This window comes from Hyperolius riggenbachi, chromosome 10 (genome assembly GCF_040937935.1).
Source record: "Hyperolius riggenbachi isolate aHypRig1 chromosome 10, aHypRig1.pri, whole genome shotgun sequence".
Lineage (NCBI taxonomy): Eukaryota > Metazoa > Chordata > Amphibia > Anura > Hyperoliidae > Hyperolius > Hyperolius riggenbachi.
Genome location: NC_090655.1, coordinates 96,187,627 through 96,213,137, shown reverse-complemented (window position 1 = coordinate 96,213,137; position 25,511 = coordinate 96,187,627). Strand labels below are relative to the sequence as shown.

Genomic DNA, 25,511 nt, shown 5'->3' with positions numbered 1-25,511 from the left:
TTTTTAAAAAATTCTTCCATTCACTTACATTAAAATCGCAGCAAAATAGCAATGATCACAATTTTTTGAAAAATCGCAATTGTGGCAATTTTGCAGCGCTTTTAATATGTCAATGGAATTCACAAAAAGAAAAAAAAAATCTTAAACAACCCTGCAAAATGCTCTTTGGTGTGTCAGGACCCTTACACAGACTGGGACTATTTTTCTCTCTGCAAAATCAACCAAAAATCTCGATATTCCATTCCGTTTCCTTAACCTACAATTTTTCTTCCATATTTTTATTAAGGTTGTAGAAAATAATAATTTAAATCTTTTCAGCCTCTGCTACATTCTAAATTGAATCTGTGCTTCTGTACATATATTCTTTGATCTACTAAAAATTAAATGGTCTTAAAATGAAAGGATAAATTTATCGAGCAGAGGATGTTGCATAGAAACTTCATTCGCTTGACATGTTTGACATTTAAATCTAAAAATACATATTACAGCACACAGCAAATAAATAACCTACATAGGATAAGCTTTATTGCAGCAGCTGATGTAAGTGTCACAGAAATGTATCTTTTATAGGAACACGCAGATATATTTTGTTAAAAGATGATTGCATGTCATATAGTGTTGAAAGACATGATCAAACTGAACATTACACAGAATAATAATGAGAAAACTGTTAATATTTACTTTGACAAATACTTTACATAAAATGTATTTGTAAGTTGCATGTATTGATTGCTGGTCAACATGAACATGTGATCAAAAGCTCAACCACATCAGCTTCTTAAGCCAAGTATACATGAATAAATCCAAGGACAACCTTTCATACAATTTGATCATTGTATCATTCTGATTAATTTTTTTAATCAGTTATCAATAGGCCTAAAATGTTAAAACACTTAAACACTGAAGTGAAAAAAAATGGAAAAAAACTGGAATTATGGATAATTAATAGAACAGAAGTAGCAAAGAAAAGTCTCATATTTTTATTTTCAGTTAAATAGACTTTTTCTTATAACATCCTCTAATATTTGCAGTTTACAAACTACACTTTGTATTTTAACCCTCTTGGCGGTCAATTAAAACCACCAGGGGGCAGCGCAGCACAATTTTTTTTTCTTAATCATGTAGCTAGCCTAGCGCTAGCTACATGACAGCCGCTGAGCTGCGGCATCCCCCTACCCCCTCCGATCGACTTTTTGGGCGATCAGGCCCATCAGGAAATCCCGTTCTACACAGGATTTCCATTAGGCGACGGGGCGGGATGACGTCATCGACGTCGTGACGTCAAAGGGAATCCTGATCCACCCCTCAGCGCTGCCTGGCACCAATTGGCCAGGCTGCGCATGGGGTCGGGGGGGGAGGGAGTCAGCATTGCATGGCGGCTAGCAGCGAATTGGCGCGGAGCGGCGGCGATTGGGCACTGCACGCAGCTAGCAAAGTGCTAGCTGCATGTAATAAAAAATTGTGCAAATCGGCCCAGCAGGGCCTGAAAAATCCTCCTGCGCGGCATATCCCGAGCTTAGCTCGGGCTTACCGCCAGGAGGGTTAAACTATGAAAGAGCAGAGCTAATGATCCTTTGAGCTTCCCAGCAAGTAATACCTTATCTGAAGTTTTCTCACTTTTTCTTCGATGTATAAGTGCATCAGAAAAAAGCACAGCCTTTGACCTAGTTTGGGCGTAGAGAGCTCAAAGAAGCTCTTTTTCATAGATAACAACTGAAGTTTAGCATATCTTTGCGACTAATGTTCTATTTCTTAGCTGTACTGCACATACAATGCATTATCTCACACGTTTATTTTCACTTCAGATTCCCTTTAACACATTTATAATCTTTTCCTCTTACAATATTCACCATACTTGATATCAAGAGGAAGTCATAGACTGATCTCCTTTTTCTACCTATTATGGGGGCAATATATACAGGAACTGGAAGAAGAAGAGATTCCAAATAATGGCATTATATTTTTGCTGGCCCCAACTTGAGATATTGGATACGCACTGCACATATAAGAAATGCCCATTTATATCTTATGAACCATATACTTCCTGAAGAAGAGAATGATTGTAAAAGCATTAGGATGCCCTAGCAACCAATCACAAGAGGCGGCCATGTTGAAGGAACCCGTCCTTGCTTTGTGACTGCACACTGAGAGAGACACTCTAGTGCTGTTTTGCTAAAGCAAGTGCTTTATACTGTGTTAAACCCAGCGTTTTTGCACATTAACACCTGTACAATAACTCTCTTTTATTGTTGTTTAGCTAGTTTGTTGTATTGTGATTTTAGTTAGTGTGTATGTCTGACAGTCTCTGCTGTAGCCTGCAGCAGCTCTCCTAGTTAGGTGTCTGTGTCTGTGTGTGTGCTGTTTGTGCACACAGGCCAGGCCTGTGCTATATTGCCTTAGCTACAGTATAGTTTAGGGAATAGGATTACTGTATTATTGTGTAGTTATTTAGTACTGCAGTGCTAGTTTTTAGAGTAGTATAGTGTCTGTGTTAGCTTACCAGTACAGATTACTGTATTTCTGCTGTGCTGCTGACTCAGACCATTAGTGTGCACACTGTGTTCTACTCTGCTGTCTGTCACTCCGTGCAGATTCATTCAAGTCGAACACCAATTACCCAGATTTCAATACAGTGCAAGTACCCCGCATCCATCTGGTGACATCATAAATCATCACACAAACTTGCACTATGTCTGCTGGCATTGGCAGCCAGGGGAAGGGCATCAAGGCCAAGAAGAGAAGGAACATTGCTAGCACCGTCACCTCCAGCAGTTCTGCTGTGCCAGTGTCTATTCCACCGCTAGCCACTGGCCATGGACGCACTGGGCGCCCAGCTGTTAGGGGGAGTCATGCTGCAGGTGCGCAGCAGCATGTAGCGGCCATTTTTCAGCAGGGTCGGCACCGCAAATTGGAGGAGAAAGACGCCAAGCCTGTGATGCAGCTGATGGTGGATGAGCAGGCCACCACCAGCTTTAAAACAGACACCTCCACCCCTACCACCACTCCTGTTGGCAGGAGCAACAGCAGCCGCCCAGCAGTGCATGGGGACTCGTCAGTCATCATGTCGACCCCAGCAGGCAGTCTACCCTCAGTCAGCATGCTCTGTAGTCCAGACATCGCAAGCACAATCAGCACTATTACCACTGACTTTGAGAAGGACATTCTGGCCACACTGGGGTTTGCGGAGGAGTCAAAGATGGTGACGGTGATTGTTGGGAGGGGGATTCCTTGCCTGAGGTGTCAGCAAAAGAGGAGTTTGGGGGGTCATCAACATCCCAGCAACTGTTTGAGGAGGGGGAGTCTGATTGCTGGTAATAATTATGACGACGAGATGGACTGTGACTACCAGACCGTGTCTGTGTTGTCCGAGTTCGGGAGGCCCCAACTGCGGCAGTACGACCGCTTCCTGGAACCTCTCCTAATGTTTTACTGCGCCGTGGTACCAACACTAGGTGCCATAGTGATTATCTGAACACAATTGCTGTGTAATTTTTTTGGAGGGGTCTGTGCTGTCCAAGTTTTGGGGAGGCCCCAACTGTGGCAGTACGACCACTTCCTGGAACCTCTCCTTTTTAATGTTTTACCTGAACACAAATTGCTGAACACAATTGCTGTGTAATTTGTCTGGAACCTACTCCTGATGTTAATTTACAGACTTTGTACAGAAATGTATCATTTACCTCAAAAAACGATTTGTAAGCTATTTATAGGCCACTTCCGTTTTTTCTATTCGGATTTCCGAATTCGCCCGGATAGCCCGGATAATGCGGTCGGATATCCGCATGTATGCGGATATCAAAACGTTCAGATCCCGATATCCGATTCGGATATCTGGGTATCCGGATCAATTCGGATTTTGAAAAGGGGTATCTGAGCACCCCTGCCCAAAAGACAAATGCATTTTGGTGAAATCTGCCAAATTCATATTCAATCATTTTTTATAGTCAAAATAATAAAAAAAAAAATACTATTTCCAGGAAATTCAGGATTTTAGGTTTAGCGGTTTCTCATATGGTTGAATGTTTATTGCCAACAATACAGTAGAACCCCTTTATAGTAAACTCCAAGGGATCTGGAAAATTATTTAACTGTATTAGAAGTTTACTAAATCTTAATTGGCCATACATTGCATGTTCATACAAGGTGTGTACCTAGGACCTTAGGACTGAGTTTACTATGGCCAGAGGTTTACTATATCAGAGTTTACTATTACGAGATTATACAGTATAGTTCAGTCTTTGAAAAGAAAAGTATTTACTAACAATTCAACTTACATTTGCTTGCACTATGATATAATACCGTGTCTTTTCTTCATAATTCAATCTGCGTCGTAAAACCACTGCTCCAGACAGTGTGAGGGGAATGTCAAAAGTTTGGTTGGATTTCTGAAACAGTTAAAAGCATACATATAATTGTTTATACATAAATTCAAAACAATTTCCTATTGCTTCTCAGTTCTCACATGATTTATTTTTTATTGGTGCATTTGAATGTTGTAAAATATTTTTTAAAAAGTCAAATGATAGGCGTTATATAGTAAGTAAAGGAAACCTGAAGTGAAAAATATATTGATATATACCATGTTAAGACTTTTCAAACCTTTCCAAGCATCCTAGTGCATCTGGCCTCCCCTTAATTTTGCAGCTGTATTCCTAACCTATTTTAAAACTCCTATTAGATCTTCAGGGTGCTTGCCCTTTCCATATGCAAGTCTTCTCTGTACTTGTTCAAGCATAGTCATGTATAGAAGCTGTCACTATGAGCATCCTGGGCATGCCAAGTTCCAATTATTACCAAACTTTGTATGTCCGGGATGATCTTGGCCATAGCTTTTGTGCACAGCCATGTGGCAGTATGATACACAGGAGATTGAGGAGTGTACTGGGCTCTGACTGGGCTCAATCATGGCAACAAACTGGGCATTAAGTGCTTAGATGAAAAAGGGGGCAGGTCGGATGCAGTAAGGAGCCTTCAGGACTGACATATAAATTCATGAGCATTTCAGAGGGTGAAAATAGGCTTAAATATAAGAAATACACTATTTTAATTTTTCATGCAAATTTTCACTTTTTACAGTTTACTCAGAACATATTTCACTTATTCTGGTTAAAATGATACCAAAACAAATGGGTGGCATAAACAACTGAAACTGTAGTATTGATTCTAAGTAGAACCTAATTGTAGATCTAAGTTTGATCCTCTTAATGATGTGACTGCTCCCAAACAGAGAAATAATGACTTATTGAACTTTTCATCTCAATTCTTCTATGAAAAAATATCTCTACATGCACACAGAGATTTTATGAACTGGAATCCGATATCAAACAGAGTTTCAGATGCAACTGTAAGGATATTGCCCTATTAAAGTAACCCTTACACTAAAAAAGAAAAAATGGCACACAAGGAAATAGGGTTTGAAATAGGTTTCGTACTATATGTATACATGTGCATCTAATTATGGCACACAGACTTTTAGGGTGACTTTAACCACTTGGATATCAGCAGTATCTGGCCCCTTAAGGACCAGAGACTGCTGGTATCAAAAGATGGCTCCTACCAATGAATCGCCACACAGGCCCACTGCCCTTGCCATTTGCTCATCCCCACAGCCCCCTCGCTCTGCCGTTGCTTTGACAGCAGAACTCTGAGTCGGTGAGGAGCTGATTTGTATTGGCTCCTGACCCCGTGATCAATGAGAGCCAATAAGATTGGCTCACAGTGATCATGCTGTCAGGAGCCCATGACATTGGCTCCTGACCAGCTCACAGGGGAGAGGCCTGTGGCAATGGGTGAGAGCAGGATAATAGAAATCTACATCCTGCAGGAATGAGCAGCTACAGATAGGATGTCAATTTCCATTACTGTGGTCCAGAAGTGGTTAAAGAAATTTCTCTAAAATTACCCAGATATTTTTCTTGTTGTATGAACTTCAGTTTGCATCATTAACTTATGCAATTAGCTGAGTATCAGTCTGCCTCTCTAAATTAATTATTTTAACAATGGCAAGGCAAAAAAAGTTTTAGTGGTCCATATGTTCAAACCCCAAATATGTCTCTCATGGCAACCCACATGCATGGAATGGTTTTGGAAAGCATGTAGCTTTCTTGATAAGTTAAACCTAGAGTGTTAGCCCACTTGTTTATAACTGTAGTAGCTATACATAAAGCCACATATTTTCTGACCATCTTAGATACCTTCTCAGCACAGAATTGTAAAGAAAGGACAAAAGAAAAAAAGTATCTTTATCTAAAGTAAATTGACAACAATAAACAAAATATGGTCTTCTTTAGACTGCTCCTGTATGAACCTCACAAACTTGTAGTCTTGGAAGCAGATGTCATTAGTCTGGACTGCTACTTTTAGTGGCTTTTACAAGCACAAACTATCTTCACAAAATGTTGGAAAAATTGAAGCCTTTTTAAAAGAAAGTTTTTTGCAGTTGGAAGAAATCCATGACCGTAACATTTTACCAGAAAAGAATTCACAAAACACAGCAGACCAAACAGAGATACATGGTGCCCCGGTCCAATTCCCTTTTTCTCGTACTTTTTTCTCTAGGTGATATTTTCACATCTTATCAATAAAATGCCTTTTAAGACACCAGCATGCAGCAAAGTATTTTTTCAATTGCAGAGTGCTGAAAAGTTACTTTAAACAGAAAAAGTATCTCTAAGTTTCAGAAATAGCGAATTGTATATAGGCCATAGTTTTTTGTTTGGTTTGGTTTTAATGCTGAATCCCATGGCAGAATTCAGTAGTAAGGAATACAAACACTTCTTTTTTACACTTTTTTTTCAAAGGGCAGAACTCTTATCTCCATTTTGCAAACACTGATCTGAGAAGAGTGGACTTTTCTGTGACTAACACAATTCCCATAAGATCCTGTGAACATTGAAGTGGTTGTAGTTACTGTATTTCTTCCCGGACACCAGACACGGGGTTAAACCACCCTGTTCATAAGCTTTAAAAGGGTGCTCTGCAAATGAGAAAGGGAAGCATTTGCAGGTTGCCCTAACCTTGAAACCCATGTCGGTTAATATTGCTTGAGGGTGAAGCCTCATACTCATAGGCTCCAAATACCGGGGGGGGGGGGGGGAGCCTGCATAGGGAATAGAGGGTTATAGGTGCTTGGGATGGGGGGTGCAATGTTTTTTTTATGTGTATTTTTATATTACTTTTTTTCAATGTATTTGCTAAAAACAAATGTGGATTGAAGAATGTATATGCCAACAAACCACAAACCTACTACTTGCAGGGTTTGAAGATGTTTCAATGCCAAAACCTTAAAGGGAACCTGAAGCGCGTAAAATTATTTAAAATAAATACATGACAGCGCTACAAATTAATATTACATACTAACCTCACGTCAGTTCCTCTCAGAAGCTCACCATTTTCTTCTTACAGTGATCCCTTCCAGTTCTGACAATATATTGTCAGAACTAAAATATACCAGTTGCTGTCAGTTATATATCAGCAGTTACAACTGAAAGTGCAAGGTATTGTCCATGTTTCCCTATGGCTCAAGTGGGTGATATTACAGTTTAACAGTGTCCTGACAAGGAAGCTGTTATGGTGTAATGGCCATTTTTTTAAATGGAGGACGGATAATTTCATTTATCACAGTGGACAAATGGGCTGCAGGAGAGGAAAAAGAGATTGAGAAGTAAACTACACAGGAGGTAACTATGACCTGTGCATGGTTATTTTGACTTTTTATTTTCAGTTCAGGTTCTCTTAAAGAGAATCTGTACTCTAAAATTCTTACAATAAAAAGCATACCATTCTATTCATTATGTTCTCCTGGGCCCCTCTGTGCTGTTTCTGCCTCTCCCTGCTGCAATCCTGGCTTGTAATTGCCATTTTTATACAGTGTTTACAAACAAAAGACAGAGCAAGTGATACACTGAGAGTAAGCTCAGTGTGTGAGTCATACAGAGTGTGCAGGGGGCCTGGAGAGGGTGTGTATAGCTTCTATCCAATCACAAGCAGCACAGCACATTCCAGCCTGACTGCCTCAGCCCGACAGAGCCGACAGAGGAGAGAAGATTAGATCATATAACAGAGATAACACAGCCCCTGTGCAAATAGGAAAGGCTGCAGTTAGACAGAGCACATTAGAACAGGTATAGGGATGTATAGGATAGCAGAAATAAGGATGAAAATTTTGTTACAGAGTCTCTTTACACTTCAGTTTTCTCAAAAAATACAAGGCCTTAAAAAAGTGATACACTTTACTCAAATATCTTGCAAAGTCAGCAACATCAACTTGGATGCAAACTACTCAGAACTGATGTTATTAAACAATTTCCAATTTGGTATTTCCACTCAGAAATGTGGATTTATGACTAGGAACTCAAAAATCAAAACCCTGCAGACCTCAAAATCTATTCAAGAAACACGCTGTTATTTTTTTGAAGTATACAAAAAGAAAAGGTTCATGCAGATTCCAACAGATGAAAGTGCAAAGTGAGATTGGTACAGATTGAAACATTACATAAATTTACTTACTGTATCATTTGGGTTGTACTGGATAAAATATTCGATTTGGCCATTAGGACCATCATCAATGTCTGTAGCACCATTATCCGCAAAGCCAGTAAAAATTGTTGTTCCAACTGGAGTCAGCTTAAAAAAAAAAGAAACAAAATATATTACTATCAAATGCAATGCAAGTATCACATTTCAAATTATTTAAATTTTAAAGTCTATATTCATTTGATAGTCCTAACTTTTCTTTGCTTATTTTAGGGAAGTTTAATCTATGAGTTTAGCTTTTTTTTAGCAGAATATCACATGAATTATGTAAAGTTTTAGATTACAAAATATGTTTATGCAAAGTCTCTACTTACTTTACAGTTTCTATTCCACCTACATTTCTGACAGCAAACAAAAAATATCCTAGCTAAGTAAAGACACTTGAGCTTAATAAAGAGGGATGTATCATAATAAGACATTTTATTTTGTAAAAATAAATAAAAAAATAAATAAAAAGCAAGCTGTAAAACAGATTAGTATTTACAGTTACATGAAGAATATAAAAAAAAAAAATGTTCTTTTGCCTTTGAGCTGCAATATTAGACTAAAAGAGGGATAGGAGGTTTGAGTATCTCCTGTAGGCGTCCAGAAAATAGAGGATATAGAACTTCTGTTAAGCAGTTACAAAGGTGTGCATCACTAACATTTAAAGTTTGCTTAAAGAGACTCTGAAGCGAGAATAAATCTCGCTTCAGAGCTTATATTCAGCAGGGGCATGTGTGCCCCTGCTAAAACGCCGCTATCCCGCAGCTGAACGGGGGTCCCTTACCCCCCAAGTCCCCCCTTGCAAAATCTACGACCAACTTGGTCGTAGATTTTGCTGCTGTTGAGGCAGGGCTAACGGCTGCAGCCCTGCCTCTCAGCACCGTCTATCAGCGGCGCATTGCCGCCTCTCCCCCACCCCTCTCAGTGAAGGAAGACTGAGAGGGGTGGGGGAGAGGCGGAGATACGCGCTTATAGACGCGTGTGAGGCAGGCCTGCGTGCAATAGCTCTGCCTCAAACAGGAAGAGATCCCCATGAGTAGACGAGGGAATTTGGGGGGTAAGGGACCCCCGTTTAGCCGCCGGATAGTGGCGTTTTAGCAGGGGCACACATGTCCCTGTTGAATATAAGAGCTGAAGCGAGTTTTGTACTCGCTTCAGTCTCTCTTTAAGTTTGCTAAAGATATTCAGAATGCCATATACAGTAGTGGTGCTTGAATATGTGTGAACCCTTTAAATGTTCAGATTTATTTATTGACCAAATTTCTTAAAAATATTCTGTACTGCACTGTCTTATAATTTGTGATTACATATTACTTTTCTGGCTCTCAATCCCATTCTTGAACTGTAACTGTTTTGAATATATTAATACATATTGTTAGAATTGTTGTTTGCTATGCCTGGAAAAAGTTTTTTTTAACAGTGCCTTCATTATTTAGGCTAATTTCACACCAGGACGTTGCGTTAGAGGGGGCGTTAAGGTCGCATAACGTCCCCCTAACTCAACGCCTGGTGGTGCTGGATCTGGACGTCAGAGTGAGCCGCGTTGTGCAGCTCACTCTGGCGTCAGTGATGCCGTGATGCGCACTCTTGTGCGCATGCGGCATCACGTGGTCCCGGCGGCCAATCGCCGCACAGAGCCGCTGCTCCAGGAAGTAAACACTGCACGTCATAACGTGCAGTGCATATTAATTAGCCATGTGCATGGCCGCTCTCCGCTCCTCCCCAACATTACTGAGCATGTGCAAGCAGTCTAATGCGGCTCAGCCGCGTCCAAAGTACTGCATGCAGTACGTTGCCTTGTGATGCAGCGTTACAATGTAACGCAACGTCCGCACTGTGAACAGCCCCATTGATTTTTCATTACTGTGCGGTGGGCTGCGTTACAGGCTGCTCTAACGTGCGCCTGTAACGTCCCACTGTGAAACCAGCCTTAAAGGGAATGTCCAAGCAAAATAAAAAAATGAGTTTCACTTACCTGGGGCTTCTACCAGCCCCATGCAGCCATCCTGTGCCCTCGTAGTCACTTACTGCTGCTCCAGTCCCCCGCTGGCAGCATGCCAACCTCGGAGGTCGGCGGGACACATTGCGTACATTTTTACGCATTCCCGCTAGTGCAGGAACATTAACTCATACATATTTACGCATTACTGGTTCAATGCGTAAAAATTTACGCATTGAACCAGTAACGCGTAAAAATGTATGTGTTAATGTTCCTGCTTTAGCGGGAATGCGTAAAAATGTACACAATGCAGCCCCCGACCTCCGAGGTCGGCAAGCTGCCAGCGGGGGACTGAAGCAGCAGTGAGTGACTAGGAGGGCACAGGATGGCTGCATGGGGCTGGTAGAAGCCCCAGGTAAGTGAAACTCATTTTTTTATTTTGCTTGAACCTTCCCTTTAATATAATCACGTTTTTACCAGTGTATATTTGCACTTTCAGTTGAATAAATACTGTTGGGTTATACCCAGTCATCTCCTCTTTGATATATACTATATAAAGTGGTCACTAGTAGAGATAATGGAGCACAATTTTGTGAGAAGAGAAACTGTACCCACTTGTGTTTAAGCTGGAAGCCATAGCAGAAAGGGTTAATGTTCCAGTATGACTGCCTCTTGCTGCAACACTCCAAACCGTGCTCCATACCTTGCTTCATCTTGCTTCTCAGCTGGTACTTCAGCTGTGAAGAAGAAAGCATTGGGAGGATGGAAACACAGGAGGGAACGCGGTGCTTAGCATCATGGCAAAAGGAAGTTAGATAGGTAAGTAATCCCTCTCTGCCATGTCCCCCTCCTTGAACAGTCTTGCTTTTTGCTAAACTGTACTTGCTCATGCCTAGTCATCAGCTCCATTACCAGTGAGGCTTGTAACAATTTTTGAACAAGCTAGTCAAAGCCCTGATCTTAATCCAATTGAAAGGTCATTAAAAGACAAAATGATCAGTTCATATGGAAGCCCATCATTATACAGCTTAACCACTTAAGGACCAGCCTATGCTGGTCCGATCTGTGCTGCGTGGGCTCTCCAGCCCACCGCACAGATCGCTTTGAAGCCAGGGCGACCAGACTTCCCCCCGTTTTTCCCCACTAGGGGGATGTCCGGCCGGGGGGGTCTGATCGCCACCAGCCATCTGCGTTTTGCGGGGGGGGGGGCTCCTCAAAGCCCCCCTCCACAGCCATTTCTGCCCTCTGCCTCCTTACCTCCCTCCCTCTCTCCGTAATGCGCAGGACGGTGTTCCGTCCTGCGCATTGAAGGATAGGCTTCCGCCTATCAGATGCCGGCGATCCCCGGCCAATCAGAGGCCGGGGATCGCCGATCTGCCTTATGGCGCTGCTGCGCAGCAGCGCCGTATGATGTAAACAGCGGGGATTTCTTCCCCGCGTGTTTACATTTTGCCGGCGAGCCGCGATCGGCGGCTCTCCGGCTGTTCACGGAGACACCCTCCGTGAACTGACATGGAAAGGCCGCTCGAGCGGCCGTTTCCATGGTAACCCACTTAAGACCAGCTGACGCCTATGGGCGTTAGCTGGTCGTGCTGTTCTGTAGAGATGAGTAGGCTAACATTTCTGCTGAGTCAATGTACTAATCTAATAAACAATTAACTAATCAACAGTTACGACATTTAGTAAATTTACTTTTGGCATCCAGATAGGTTAAGGTATCATTTTTTTATCATTAACTACATCACAAACTGTAAAAAAAAATTGTGTCATTTGTTTTTTGGTCTATACTGTTAAGACTTGTTTGAAAAGCACACTTATTTTTTAGATAACATTCATGTAGAAACTACAGAAAATTTGAAAAGATTCATGAACTTTCAAACACCATTATAAACATTGTTTAAAGCCCTATTAAATTACAATTTGTAGATAATGCCTGTACTGTTCTGGAAATCCTGATTACACATTGATGATGAACTTTCCTTTACTGTGCTAATTTACTTGTATGCCACAAGGAGAATGGCTACCTCTTTTGTGAGATCTCTGTACAATGTGTGTATACATAAACTGCTGTTTTGTCCCTCTCCATAGTATTTTCTAATGCAATTACCATTTAAAGCTGTCCAGGAGGAAGGAAGGAATTGTAACTTATGAGAAGTTATTTTCCATGAAGTTTACTTTGCTTAGTACTTATTGGAAAGAAACTAGCGATGCAAATTGATAGGCCTCTGCATAGTATGAAATGATTACATTGCTTCTCACAAAGTTTAATACTTTTTGCTGTATAAAAGTAGAGACAGAAGCTTTCCTATTATCTTCGTGAGGAAAGCTGGATGCAGCTTTGTTGAAGGGTCTCTGGGCTAATAGCACTTGCTTTAACATTGGAGTTGTAAAACATCCATTCAATCAGATAGACATCTGTTGGAGGAGATTTCACTCATTTGTGTCCTTAGTCTTGATGGCCAAATACTACATCACAGTAGAACATATTTTATGCAAAAGAGCTGACTATGGAAAAACATGCATTTTTTTTTCTCAGTTTTAAGATGATAAAAAAACACTATGTGTCATGAAATTTTTGGATAGTAAACATATTCTTTGTTCATTTGGCTGGTATATGTACTTTGAAATAAACATGCAAAAAGGAAAAAAATGAGAACATATTATATCTTGACATTTAGACTCAACTCTAGGGCAGTGGAGGAGAGCAGGAACTAGCAAAAAGTGATTTGGCTTAACAGTAGGAAGTCATAGGAAAGACTATTATATTTTGAAGGTCTTCTATGAAATCTGAGCTCTCAATGCATTGTGCATGAAAAGCAGAGGAAGAAAAAGTAAAAAGAAAAAAAAAAAGTAAAAAAAAAAAAAAGTAAGAAAAATAAAATAAACCTTTTATCCCAATATGCTCCAGGAAAGTGGATGATGGTTTAACAAACATTATTGGCTTTTCTGTGAAGTGTTTTCTTAATACCTTTAAGCTGAGCTATGTAGGCATTTCATCTGTTAAATTGCGTAAGTACAATATAATGTAAAGCAAACTAAAATGGGAAACCTAATGTTATGTATTCCTACACATCTTAGCACAAATTTAAATATTTCTTGCAATGTTGTTGTTTTGGTATATTTCCTTATGCATTTTTGCACTATAAGAAAACTAATATCTAATTATATGAATATAAAAGAAGTATTAGGATTATGTTTGTTTTAAAGTTCTAAATGAGGTATTTTGAGGTCAAAATCTGTAACTGTAAATCATTTTTTTAAATACTTTTTTAAAGAACTTAAAATGGCCAGGTGTTGGTAAATTGTTAAAGTAATTTAAGGTTAAACCTAAAACAATGTTACTAAGACCCCAATCCCAGTGGTACGTAGTGCTGCAGTGTAATGGCCGCTTTGTAACAAGGCTTACCGCAATACAATGCACCATCTATGTGACATTTACAGTGTGGGGTGTGCATTGCAGAATAACTGGATGCAGTATGGTAATGCACTTCATGTAAACCTTGATTCCTTGCAGTGCATTATGACTAAAAGTGCACATTAAAAGTTACAGTGAAGCATCCTTTTCATTGACTGTATGCTTCACTGTATGCGATTCAATGTGGCGTAATGTGCCGTATACCTTTTTTGTTCTGTTTCATTCCTGTTATATAGAGAATATAAGTTATAATGCAACACCCCACTGTGAATGTGACCTAAGAGTAAGACCGTAATTTAAAAAGCATTGCCATTTCCCCAATAGGACTTTTTTTTTTGAAAAAGACAAGCACTATGAAAAGCACTCTGCATTAAAAATGTCCATGATTTATAGTGCAACCACAGCCACACTAGAGATAGCCCGAATGGTTCACCGGCGAACGGTTCCCGGCGAACTTCCATGGTTCGCAATCGCGGAGAACCGTGAACTTTTCCGGAAGTTCGGTTCGCCCCCATAATGCACCATTAGGTTCAACTTTGACCCTCTACATCACAGTCAGCAGGCACATTGTAGCCAATCAGGCTACACTCCCTCCTGGAGCCACTCCCCCCCCTTATAAAAGGCAGGCACTGCTGGCCATTATACTCACTCGTGTGCCTGCAGTAAATAGAGAAGGGACTGCTGCTGTAGACTCTCTCATAGGGAAATATTAGTTAGGCTCTTGTAGGCTTGTTAGCTTGTTCCTTGCTGACTCTTATTGCTAAAATAGCACCTCACAACAGCTCTTTTGAGAGCTAATCTTGTTCTTGTGATCTATTTTTTTTTCTGTGTCCCACTGACACTTGTGTTGCATAGACACCCTTCATAATTCATACTGTGTGTGTGCCACTGCCAGGCCCAGCACATTCAGTGACTACCTTGTGTGTGACAGATGCACATTGTAATACTCATTACTGCATATACCTACCTACCTGTTGTTCACAGTGCACCCACCTACCTACGTGAGTTGAGCGCACGCAGTGTCACTGTGCCTGTCCGCTACCTGTCTGTGTGTGACAGGTGCACATTGTAATACCCAGTACTGCATATACCTACCTACCTACCTGTTCACTGTGCACGCACCCACCCACCTACGTGAGCGCACGCTGTGTCACTGTGCCTGTCCGCTACCTGTCTGTGTGTGACAGGTGCACAGTGTGTGACAGTGTCTAGTATATTCACAGCTGTAATCAGTCTGCTTGTCAGCATCAATCTAGTCAGGGATATATTAGCAGATCATATGGTCAGCATGACCTTGGTCAGCAGTGTATACATTTAAGGGTATAAATTTAAAGGGTATTAATTTTAAGGGTACTTTAGACAAACCGAATTATACCAGAATTGAGCCAGAAGGGAACAGAAGTGAACTAGCACAGAACTCTGGGCTGTTGTTCATCTGCTGATTTTCTACACCCTGCATAGAAGTACCTTCAATACCATATTGAACATACACAAGCTGAACATACAGCCAGCTAAATTTAAGCACTGCACACCCGCTTACATAACTACTGATGGTTTCACCGTGCCTCACCAACCACACCACTGCTGATCTTCGCTGGCTGCCCCACTGCTGAACTCCCCACCAACTGATCCATCGCCGACTTCCAGACAAGTTACGTCATTACCAACCAGACACCCCATCTACCAATCACACACAGCTGGATTTTTTGCCATCATTGATGTTCTGCCAACTTCACTGCAGATCTCCTGTGGACTGCTCCTTACCAGATTGATTATTGATGCAACTTTGCTGAACCCCCTTTAGCCACATCATTGGTGACATTTATCTCATCTTGGTCTAACTGCTGTCCCATTGTTTATGCTTCCACTCTCCACACCCCATCCTACCTTATCCCTTCAGTACAAAATGTACCCCTCCCCTCCTATTCACTCCCTGACCCCTCCATCATTTCCCAGCTATCTCCCTCCCCATCTCGCTCTCCCCCATCACCCCATGCTGTACCTCCACCTCCTTCTACACCTTGTCCCCCTTCTGTTTACCCGCACCCTCTCCCCTTCTGTCCTTAGACTCCCTTTTAGCCCTCAACCCCCATGCACCTCCCTTCCCTCCCCCCCACACTCTACCCACACACCCCTCGGCATAACCTTATTCCTATCCATCCTACCCCTAGGCATTTGCTCCCTGTTTCCTGTGGCCTCTGGAATGCCAGGTCCACCCACAAAAAGCTGCTCTCTGGAACTCGCTCTCTCCAGCCACCAGACTTGCCCCCACCTTTAATACCTTCACACAAGCTCTCAAGACTCACCCTTACATGCTCACATACCCCCCTAAACCAGCACCATAATATGTTCTGTTAGACACCCTCTCAACAGATGCACCTATTGTCTCCACCCCCACCCATTAGATTGTAAGCCTCTGGCAGGGCCCTCTCCCTTAGTGTTTCCAGCTTCATTATGCAATCTTACTGACAATCACCCCTTTTGTGGACTAGAACAATCTCTATTTTGACCTATGACATTGTATTGTTATCAAATCATTTGCATCATCTTGTTTTGTTGTGAGTTTCCTGTATGTCCTACCTTGTATGTTAACCCTTTTATCCATTGTGCAATGCTGCATAATATGTTGGCGCTTTATAAATACAATAAATAGTAATAATAATAATTGTAATACCCAATACTGCATATACCTACCTACCTACCTGTTGTTCACTGTGCACCCACCCAACTACGTGAGTGCACGCAGTGTCACTGTGCCTATCCGTTACCTGTCTGTGTGTGACAGGTGCACATTGTAATACCCAGTACTGCATATACCTACCTACCTGTTGTTCACTGTGCACCCACCCACCAACGTGAGCGCACGCAGTGTCACTGTTCCTGCCTGGTACCTGGCATCTTTCATGCTGTCCAGCCAGTTGAGGGACCCCCGTATAAAAAACTCAAGGGGAATGAGCTGTACTGGGTGGCCACGCCACTAGACCCTCGGTATAGGCACAAAGTGGCGGACATGTTACCAACTCACCAGAAGGCAGAAAGGATGCAGCACATGCAGAACAAGCTGTCAACTATGCTTTACAATGCGTTTAAGAGTGATGTCACAGCACAACGCAATAAAGGTACCACTGCCAGTAATCGTCCTCCCATGTCCACACAGACAAGGCCTGAACGCTCCAGCAATCTCATGGTGATGTCGGACATGCGGACATTCTTTAGTACAACACCTCGACTTAGCACTTCCGGATCCACCCTCCACCAACACCTTTCACTTGAATGGGTGGCAGACTTGCCCTCCATAACAGATTCTCATTAAAGGATTTAAAGTTGATTCATCTCATATACAGCAGGGCCTCGAAAGTCCTCCTGTATTGTTATTTTTGGTCACTACCTTGGGACGTGCATGCCATGCCTGCTGCCTTCCTTGGATGGGTGTGTTAGCCGTTCCTGCTTCTTTGCCCACAGCGTGCCTGCTGCCTTCCTTGGATGTGTGGTGGTGGTAGCCATTTCTTAGGCTCCCACTCCGCAACGGAATCGAGCCGGGATTCCCCGGCCATTACCCGTATTAACTCGCAATGGCAAACTTGCCCTCCATAACAGATTCTCATTACAGGCAGTGAACAGCCAGCAGTAAAAGTAATTTAAAACAATAGATGTAAGCTTTAACTATGTTAGAGAAAGAACCATTGAAAGTTGATAAGGCAGTCAGACATTACCTGACAGAAGAGCACGGCCGTCACTACGCAAAAAGCTGTTTGCCGTGCGTTACACAGTGAGTTTGGTGTGTCAGTGTGAAGCAGTACTCTAATTACACTCCCTGAGTGTAAATAAGAAGTTCGGCATGACCCAAGAGATCCTTACATGCTGCTACTCTGCCACCACCGAGTTGATCCTGTGCTCTTCCATCTTGGTCTGCTATGCTGGAGCCACCACTGATGACAGGAATAAACTACAGAGGGTCATCAGGTCGGCAGAAAAGATCATTGGTATGCCCCTACCCTCACTGGCCCTCCTATACAGCTCAAGAATGCGCACTAGGGCACTGAAGATTGCCAGCGACCCCTCTCACCCAGGTCATTGCTTCTTCAGCTCACTTCCACTAGGCCGGAGGCTACGGGCCATCCCAACCCGAACCACCAGACACAGAAACTCTTTTTTCCCTCAGCCGTCAGCCTCCTGAACTTCCTTCACATACTGCCCCCCAGTCAACCTGCTCTCCAGACTAACTGTTCGATCTCCCCCATGCAGATTTTGGTGTACTTTTGTGCACTTTTTATGCATACTGTGATTTTTGATTTGTGTTGTATACTGTGTTTTTGTTCTGTTTCTCATTTCTAGCTCTGTTAACTGCATACTTAACCCTCCTGGCGGTATGAAAAATTTCGCCAGGAAGGAGTGCCGCAATTTTTTTTTTTAAATCATGTAGCGAGCCCAGGGCGATCTCCGATCTCCAATCAGGAAATCCCGTTCAAAGCCCTGGAGGGCTTCCCCCGTCACCACGGCGACGGGGCGGGATGACTTCACCGACGTCAGTGACGTCGTGACGTCATTGGGAGTCCTGATCCACCCCTTGGCGCTGCCTGGCACTGATTGGCCAGTCAGCGCACGGGGTCTGGGGGGGGGGGCGTGCGCCGCAACGGATAGCGGCGATCGGGCGCGGGGCGGCAGCAATCAGTGTGCTGGCGCAGCTAGCAAAGTGCTAGCTGCGTCCAGCAAAAAAAAAATTATGTAAATCGGCCCAGCAGGGCCTGAGCGGCACCCTCCAGCGGCTTACCCCGTGTCACACACGGGGTTACCGCCAAGGAGGTTAAACCTATCTTTTGTAACTATGTTTTTTCGAGCTGCGTATGTACTGTGCCAAAACCCAATTCCAGGCAGGACCCAGTCATGCTTGGCGAAATAAACATTTCTGATTCTGATTCTGATTCTGATTGATGTATACACATGCAAGATGTCTTAAAGCACTTTAGGCCTGCAAATTAGCATTCAATGTGATTCCTGCACTTAAAACGTCAAATCCAGATTTTTCGCCGGGACTTTTGGCGTTTATCCCACTCCGCCATGCCCCCCTCCAGGTGTTAGGCCCCTTACAAAACATCTTTTCCATCACTTTTGTGGCCAGCATAAATGTTTCTAGTTTTCCAAGTTCGCCTCCCCATTGAAGTCTATTGCGGTTCGCGGAAGTTCGCGCAAACCGAACTTTTTGCGGAAGTTCGCAAACCGAAAATCGGAGGTTCGGGCCATCTCTAAGCCACACCAGCCAGAGGTCCATATATCAGCCAATGAAGTCCCATCACACCTCATCACCTTACTTTGATTATCTGGTTTTATGTCAAGTGGAGAAGAAAAAGGCAATTATGCAGGGTGTGGCCAGCCTCCACTACAATGCAGAGCTAGTGTATGGTCAATGTGGACAGATAGTATTGTGCTACATTAGATCTCTACACCCTCATGTATCAAAATAAGCATAGTAGGGTGCAGATAAAGCTATATTGTTATTATTATTTAGTATTTATATACCATTAACTTCTTCTACAGCTCTGTACAGAGTATATTGTCTTGTCACTAACTGTCTCTCAGAGAGGCTCACAATATAATCCCTACCATAGTAATATGCCTATGTATGCATCATGTAGTGTAACCAATCAACTTATTTGTATGTTTTGGGAGGTGGGAGGAAACATGAGTGCCCGGAGGAAACCCATGCAGACCCAGGGAGAAAATAAAAACTCCATACAGATAATAATCTGGGATTTTAACTGGGGACCCACCACTCATACTGTCAGAACACGAAGATCTGTGATTATGGAGGGGCACAATCACAATGCCTGGAATGAATGGACATGATCACCCCAAATTAATATAGTTAATCCCTATATATATATATATATATATATATATATATATATATATATATATATATATATATATATATATATATGTATGTCATGAGGGTATAGTACTGTTTTGTTTTTTTCCTATGTAATTATTATAAAAAAATCTGCAACAATATTTCCAAATAAAATATTGTTGCCATACATTGTGATAGGGACATAATTCAAATTGTGTAATAACCAGGACAAATGGGCAAATAAAATGCATTGGTTCTAATTATGGTATTATGGTAGCATGCTTCATTTTAAAAAATATGGCTGAAACTGAGAAATAATGTTTTTTTCAATTTTTTTTTCATATTATTCCCATGAAAATGCATTTAGAATAAAATAATTCTTAGCATAATGTCCTACCCAAAGAAAGCTACCAATTCAGATTGGTAGCAATCAAAAAAAAAAAAAAAAAAAAAAAGGTATAGATCATCTTGTTGTGATAAGTTGTAATAAAGTAATTGGTGGATAAAAGGGATGAGCACTGATAGTTAAAAATTGCTCTGGTCCATTAGGATAAAAACCTCTTGGAGCTGAAGTGGTTAAAGTATGGGAAAAATGCTCTCCATAAAATTCAGCCAGCCCCCATTCTACCCATGGAAACTGGTGGTTAACAAGACAAATAACCAAATGTCTTTTGGCATGAAAGACACCTTCCGGGGAAAAAGAAAGCCCACTTGCAAACTACCATTGTCCCATTGTCCTAATGTTACTGGTAAATGGTTTTTTATCTATGTCTGTTGCCTCAACAAAAAGGAGGGGTGGTCTGAGAGATTATGTATAAGAAGAGAGAGTTCCCCTCCCCACCAAGGTTAAAAAGGAGTCTATTTAAGTATTAATACAAAAGATGAAAATTAAAATAAACACAGACATTGAGTTAACAAGTTTTAATTTAATAAAACAAGCAAAGATACTCTTTAACAGAGTTCAAGGACAGAAAGCCCATAAAGATAGCACCACTCTAATGAAATAGTAACATTTATTCAAAAAATATATAGCATTGATACAAAATATATGACATCTTTGAGTTTCAAAAAAGGTTAAAAACAATTAAAACCGACCATATGGTCCAAAATGGTAACAGCTGCATACAATCATGTCTTTAAGCAAATCAAAGGTATGAATCCACCATATGAATATAGTCACAGATATGGCACAAAATATTGCCTATATGATCCCCTCAGTGTGCATCTAATCAGAGCACACACAAGGTTGAACCCGGGTTCAGCAAGAAAAACATATACATATATACATCCACATACAATAGTGTAAATAGCAAGTGCAAAAAATACATATATATACATATATATATATATATATATATATATATATAATATAATGGAGCAATACCTAAATGAGAAATAATGTGCAAGCCAGCAAAGGCTGCTATATCAATAACCCTGGGAGCAGCCTATAGTTAAAGTGCATAGAGTGAAAGAAAGTGCCATGAAAGAAGGATACTTAGCCCGGGAAGACCAAGGAGGCTGAGACAGTGCAGCTGTAGATAAGAAGAGGTCCCTTCAAGAAAGTCCCGCAAGCTCCGCGGGCGTCACCCCGCTTTGGAAGGAGAGGAGAGGGATACCGTCAAGACAGTCCCGCAAGCTCCGCGGGCATCACCCCGCTTTGGAAGGAGAGGAGAGGGATACCGTCAAGACAGTCCCGCAAGCTCCACGGGCATCACCCCGCTTTGGAAGGAGAGGAGAGGGATACAGTCAAGACGGTATCCCTCTCCTCTCCTTCCAAAGCGGCGTGACGCCCGCGGAGCTTGCGGGACTGTCTTGAAGGGACCTCTTCTTATCTACAGCTGCACTGTCTCAGCCTCCTTGGTCTTCCCGAGCTAAGTATCCTTCTTTCATGGCACTTTCTTTCACTCTATGCACTAACTATAGGCTGCTCCCAGGGTTATTGATATAGCAGCCCTTGCTGGTTTGCACATTATTTCTCATTTAGGTATTGCTCCATTATATTATATATATATATATATATATATGTATATATGTATATATATGTATTTTTTGCACTTGCTATTTACACTATTGTATGTGGATGTATATATGTATATGTTTTTCTTGCTGAACCCGGGTTCAACCTTGTGTGTGCTCTGATTAGATGCACACTGAGGGGATCATATAGGCAATATTTTGTGCCATATCTGTGACTATATTCATATGGTGGATTCATACCTTTGATTTGCTTAAAGACATGATTGTATGCAGCGGTTACCATTTTGGACCATATGGTCGGTTTTAATTGTTTTTAACCTTTTTTGAAACTCAAAGATGTCATATATTTTGTATCAATGCTATATATTTTTTGAATAAATGTTACTATTTCATTAGAGTGGTGCTATCTTTATGGGCTTTCTGTCCTTGAACTTTGTGTATGTTTTTGAGCCCTTGCACACTCCTATTAACATAGTTTAGTGTTGCGGACACACTGTTACTCTAAAGATACTCGTTAAAATAAAAAAAAACATACTGTAGTTAATCATCGTACATTACATAGAGGTCTTTCAGGCCTTTATTTAAAAAATAGGAAAGATGCAAAAAGGTATGCTTTCCTAATAGTAAAAGACAAAATATTCTTTTCACTATAAAATTGATTTTGCATAAAAAACAGACTTATCTCTGCTTGCTAAGGTATCTAGAAGCATCTGAATTGTAGAATTGGCGGGGTGGGATAACAAATCTTCTAGGAGGCAAGACTTGTCTTTTCTACTGTATTTCCTGTGAATGTAATCGTTTTCAAGCTACATTTGATCAATGATCAAAACTTAGGATATTTTACCAACCAGTTTTAATACACACACAACGTTTCCATAGATGATACACTGCACAATGCAAACAAATTCATCTCTTTAAAAATAATATCTGTGTTTAAGATAAAAGTAGAAAGACTAAAATGACCTTAAACATTTGCTGTATGTGTCCTTGGAGACACTTCATACTGTAATGAAAACCATATCTTTGCCAGGTCATGTTTTCAAACCATCTCTTTAGAATTGCCAGCTACTTCAGGCAATCACTGGTAGCTGTTGTTTTATTAAAAAAAAGAAAAGAAAACAAAATAAAATAAAATTCTAAAACCAAAAATAATCTAGTATTGCACGGCACACTCATTTAACTTGCTGCTGGTGTACTAGAGAAATTGAAAACACTATAGATGATCACTGTTTAATTCTTTCAAATGCCAAATACCATGCAACGAAAATTGTTTAAGGCCTCTTTCACAGTGTGACGTTAAAGTCGCACGTTAGAAAAAGTTTTAACGTGGACTAACGCACAGCAATACTAAGTCTGTGCAACATTCACAGTGCACAGGTTGCGTTTGTGTGTAGCGTGTAGCATTATTAAAAAGTGCTACATGCTGTGCGTTAGACATGTTATTAAATGCAGTGGACTGTTTGCACATGCTCAGTAATGACCTGGAAGCATACTTTTAATTGCCTGTATGCCTACTGTATGCGACGATAACAGGGCATAGAGATGCGTTGTAACATTTTTGGGACGTTGTGTTAGTTTGCGTTACGACTTTAACGTCGCATCAAAACGCAACGTCCCACTGTGAAAGTAGCCTAAATAAAGCCTAACAGTTTCTTATGGAGTTAATGGTTCTTTTCCATGCTTATTTACTAAAGGACCACTGTCATGAAAGGTTTGAAATTTAAAATATATATTAACACATACAAATAAGAATCATGTTTCCTAGAGTAAAATAAGCCATAAATGACTTTTCTCCTATGGTGCTGTTACTTACTGTAGGTAGTAGAAATCTGACATTACTGACAGGTTTTGGGCTAGTCCATCTCTCCATAGAGAATTCTCAGCATAGCCTTTATTCTTTATAAAGACACTTCTTAAAAAAGATGCATACAAAGATGGTGGCCAGCCTCTGCGCTTGCAGCTCACTTTTTTGGCAGTTGGATGGAGCAACTGCCATTCACTTAATGTTTAAAAAAAAAAAAACGCACACACACCTGAGAACCCCCCATGAGGAGATTGGCTAGTCCAAAACCTGTTGGATCTCTCCGATTTCTACTACTTACTGTGAGAGCAAAAGTAATTTATAGCTCATTTTACGCTAGAAGAAACATACTTCTTATCTGTACATGTTTACATATTTAAGTTTTAAGATTTTCGCTACAGTGGTCCTTTAAATAAAATACAAAAAGCGTGCCTTTACTGGTTAACATATAAACTAGAGATTAGTATTATCAGGAAGAAATCAGAACCCTTCAAAAATGGCTGTGCCAACTCTCCTCACAGACAATAACTAGTCATCCTATATAATAAAACCCCTGTGTCCGTGTTTGTGCTGTCTCTGTGTAGCTGGTCCGTGCTGTTTGCTACTGCGCATGTGCGCAGCACGGACCCAGCCTCGCAGAGACAGGAGGATGGGGCCAAGGAGCTGAGCGGCTGGGTGTGTGGCGTGTGAGCGGGTGGCCAGATGTGCGTTGGGTGCGCTTGTGGTGGCCGCGTGCGGCAGTATTTGGGGCATGCGCGCCCATAAATACAGACCTAGAGCACGTTTTTAAATGGGCTTAGGTCTACTAGTGTACAAAATAATTCACCTAACACATGCACATTTCCAATCATTCAGGAAATGAAATTGAGCCTATCAAAAGCAAGCCAATTAAAAAACCTGTTTAATTAACCACCAATAGCTAAAATTTGTAATGTAATTATCAGGAAGAAATCCTTCAAAAGTGGCTGTGCCAACTCTCCTCACAGACAATAACTAGTAATCCTATATATTAAAACCTTTATGTCCCTGTGTGTGCTGTCTCTGTGTAGCTGGCCCGTGCTTTTTGCTACTGCACATGTGCGCAGCACAAACCCAGCCTCACAGAGACCGGAGGACGGGGACGGGGCCATGGAGCCATGCGGGAGGCATGTGAGCGGTTGGCCGGATGTGTGGTGGGTGAGCGGGCGGCCGGGTGTGCGTCGGGTGCGTGTGTGGCGGTCGCGCTCGGCGTCGTTTGTCTTGCGCACGCGTCGGGTGGCGGGCTTGCACGTGCCCAGAAACAAAGACCTAGAGCCCGTTTTTAAATGGGCGTAGGTCTACTAGTGTACACAATAATTCACCTAACACATGCAAATTTCAAATCATTCAGGAAATGAAATTGAGCCTATCAAAAGCAAGAAGTAGCAGCTAGCCAATTAAAAAATCTGTTTAACCACTTGAGGACCCATGCTTTACCCCCCCTTAAGGACCAGCACTGTATTCTGTGATCTGTGCTGGGTGGGCTCTGCAGCCCCCAGCACAGATAAGGTAGCAGGCAGAGCGACCAGATCGCCCCCCTTTTTTCCCCCTATGGGGATGATGTGCAGGGGGGGGGTCTGATCGCTCCTGCCTGCGTGAGGTTTGCGGGGGGGGGGGGCACCTCAAAGCCCCCCTCCGCAGCGACATTCCCCCCTCCCTCTCCTACCTCCCTTCGTTCCGGAGATCAGAGGCTGCACAGGAACGGATCTGTCCTGTGCAGCCTCTAACAGGCTCCTGCCTGTCATGTGACAGCGATCCCCGGCCGCTGATTGGCCGGGGATCGCTGATCTGGTACAACACTGCTACTGTTAGCAGCGTTGTACAAATGTAAACAAAGCGGATTATTTCCGCTTGTGTTTACATTTAGCCTGCGAGCCGCGATCGGCGGCCCGCAGGCTATTCACGGAGCCCCCCGCCGTGAATTGACAGGAAGCAGCCGCTCGCGCGAGTGGCTGCTTCCTGATTAATTAGCTTGCAGCCAGCGACGCAGAAC

The 25,511-nt window shown here is 41.9% G+C and overlaps 1 protein-coding gene across 1 annotated transcript in view; it reads right to left on the bottom strand.

The window, feature by feature from the left end:
- PCDH15 (protocadherin related 15) overlaps positions 1–25,511 on the bottom strand; it is a 1,564,441-nt gene that overhangs the window by 1,041,754 nt on the left and 497,176 nt on the right. Inside the window, exons 7-8 of the mRNA XM_068257852.1 lie at positions 8,509–8,625; positions 4,275–4,385 (exon numbers count right to left, since the gene is read on the bottom strand). Coding sequence (XP_068113953.1) covers positions 4,275–4,385; positions 8,509–8,625 — 228 coding nt within the window. The remainder of the gene's footprint in view (positions 1–4,274; positions 4,386–8,508; positions 8,626–25,511) is intronic.